At 45.4% G+C, this 2,988-nt stretch overlaps 1 protein-coding gene across 1 annotated transcript in view; it reads right to left on the reverse strand.

The window, feature by feature from the left end:
* Positions 1-1,873: 1,873 nt before the first annotated feature.
* The window catches only part of sim1a (SIM bHLH transcription factor 1a), a 20,523-nt gene continuing 19,408 nt past the window's right edge, over positions 1,874-2,988 (reverse strand). The window contains exon 11 of the mRNA XM_062537788.1: positions 1,874-2,988. This exon is cut by the window's right edge and continues 569 nt beyond it. Within this exon, the coding sequence (XP_062393772.1) occupies positions 2,764-2,988 (225 nt within the window). The 3' untranslated portion in view covers positions 1,874-2,763.

The following is a 2,988-nucleotide window of genomic DNA, read 5'->3' on the forward strand; positions in this document are numbered from 1 at the left end:
GAGTTTTATTTGACATCGCGGCTACACATAACCCAGAGAGAGGCACTGTGCTCTGGGCGCAGACGTGAAGAGCCCTGTCTGTTGCAGAGCTGTTTGCGAAAAATGATTCGGGTCAACACACTATATCATTTTTATTGTTGTCATAGAGATCTTTTTTGTTTACTTGCGCTGCTCCAATCACTTGATAGAATTATTTGGACAGATGTGAACATTTTCTTTAAAATAAAAGAAATCGATCTAAGAAAGTTTCAGACGCCAGGGCGAAAATCAAGTTCATTTCCTGATAAATGAAATGAAAAATGACTTGTAATTGGTCCTGCATGTAGCCTGGCTGACTAGGTTGTTTGATGATGAAATGGGACAGTCTATCCAGTGTTAGTTACATCGGTGGGAACGAGCCTTGATAGATGAAATGATGATTAGATCTAGGCAATTGTTTGGCTGCTTTTGGATGTGAATTTATTGCAGCCACTCAGATGTCTGGAAGGCCATTGTGGATGTCAGGCTATTTAAAAAAGCAATGGCTATTGATGTATGTAGTTTAACAAATACTGCACCATATTGTGTATTTCGATCCACTATGTCTGACGAATGATAAATTCCTTTATAGCATCCTCTGAAACGCTCTTCAAAATAAGCTTATTTTCGTTTTAGTAAGGCCAAATAATAGTAGGCCTAAACCTTGGAAACATTCAAAATAGAATTTCTAGAACTATTTTTTCGACATGTAGATCTATAGGTTAGTCAACCTGCATCTCTTAAAATGCGCATTTTGCAACTTTCTGTGCGCTGTAGGCTATTTCGGTTCCAGTCCATACTTAGGCTTTTGCTTAGGCTATCATAGGCCTACGAAAATAGGCTACCCGATGTAACCTTAAGCTGTTCTTTCTTTTTCGATGCACTATGAGGTGGAGCCTACAGTATGTGAAATTACAAGGCTGTTTTTATGTGCGCTGGTGAAAACGGGTGTGAGTGACCATTTAGCAGTTTTGCTAATGAATTATTACAATGATAGATTTAAAAAAAATGTAATGTTTAATTAAATTAAATCATAATGTTTATTACCTACAATAGTTGCTTTAATCAAAAACACACGGAGACTTTCATTGGAACTATATTTAAAACGGAAGGAAAACATTTGTATCATTCACATAATAAATACATTTGTCAACTTTCAAATTTTTTCTCCTTTTTTCTGTTTTAACTCATATTTACATCATAAATAAATTCAAAAATGAAAAAAAAGAAGAAGAAATTCTGCTTTCAAAAAACTAAGTTATACAAGAAAATCCTCCTAATCAGTATAAATAACCTAAGCGGGGAGAGTGGAAGGACACACACACACACACACACACACACACACACACACACACATGATAGTGGTCAGCTAGCCTCTCCTCTTGAGTAGGAGCTTCCTCCATATTCCAGAAAGCAGCACACACTTGCATTCATGCACACTCCCTCTGCCTACTCATCCACCCATTCCTCCACTCAGCCTCTACCCAAACCTCCACCCTTCCCACCATGAACACCTGTCCATTCTCCTGCTCCACCCATGAGTGATCCCCTGATCCCACACCCCAGTCTAGGCTCCCTCTGGATGGCATGCACCCACCATCCCTCAGCCCCAGGACCTCTCTCAGGGGCCTGCCTCCAGCCCAAGCCTCTCTCAGGGCCCTGCCTCAGTGGGCCTCCTCACCTTGCCTGCAGGGATGATATGGGGGATGATGCGACCGTAAGAATTGCATATTATCGGAAAGCGGCTGCCGTGTGCTGGATTTCTTCCGCTGCTATCGTTGTTAGCGTGGTGGTGTGCATGGTGTGCAGCGAGACCTGCCTGGGGGGGGGGGGGGGGGGGGGGGGGGGGATTACGCGTTGGGTTAAAGTAAGACAATGTAGGAGTTCCCCTTCTTCCTCGCCCATGTTCCATGCGCTGGGGAACCATCGAGCTCTAAGGGGGAACCCAACGCATGGAGAACTGATGAGAAGCTACATAGTGCAATACCAGGGGTGCCTCTCAACATCTCTCCTCGATCCTTGTTCCTCCAGGCTCGTTCCCACCGATGTAACTAACACTGGATAGACTGTCCCATTGTTGCCGCCCCATCATTCTTTATCTAGATCAGTGAGAGTGAGGACTGAGGGAGGAAGGGAGGATGTATAAAAGACGAATGAGAGGCACCCCAGGCATCCTAGGTGCATCGACAGAGATGCAGTTCTGCTCACAAGTCTGCATATCACAGAAACGAGTTGAAGTCATCAATTTCAAGGTAAAAAGAAACTACATTGTGTTGCTTTAAAGACGATTCTGTGTCATTGGAGCTGAACACAGAGGGAGAGTGCTGTAGTGATACAATAAACAAAGAACAGGAGATAAAATCATACCCATGTCACTGCAATAAAAAGTGCATTTCAAGTGAACTCTATCTCATGTCATCAAATCATCACATAAAATGAAAGAGAAAACAAAAACAAACAAACAGAACAGGAAGAGAGTGGCTGGACAGGCTTGTCGCTACATACTCGGGCGCTGGACTTTTTCCCCCACGATGCACTGGGTGAAGTCTCCCAAAAAGATCATCAGAAAAACAAAAACAAAAACAAAAACAAAACCACAAATACAAACAAACAGGTTGGGCAGGCTGCTGTGGAGAGTTCATGGCATAGCCTCAAAAGTTTGTGTGTTTTCTTTTTCTCGCTGTTGTTTTTCTTGTCCATGATGGCCGGCCAAACACCCGCCACGTCCCCCCTTCAGACCGGGCGTCAGCTGCCGTTGGTGATGATGACGGAGGTGCCCTTGTGTCCCGGCGTCTGCTCGGCGCCCGGCATGCGCAGGTGCGCCGCCACCTCGTACGGCGAGGACCCTCCGCCGCTGCCGCAGTAGCCCCTTAGCGCGTCCGCCTCGTACAGCTGCTCCAGCGCGTAGCCCGTCAGCTGGTACGCCGCGTGCTTGTCCAGGTAGGCGGGCCGCGGGTGCGACGGGTACAG

This window comes from Sardina pilchardus, chromosome 6 (genome assembly GCF_963854185.1).
Source record: "Sardina pilchardus chromosome 6, fSarPil1.1, whole genome shotgun sequence".
NCBI classification, from domain to species: domain Eukaryota; kingdom Metazoa; phylum Chordata; class Actinopteri; order Clupeiformes; family Clupeidae; genus Sardina; species Sardina pilchardus.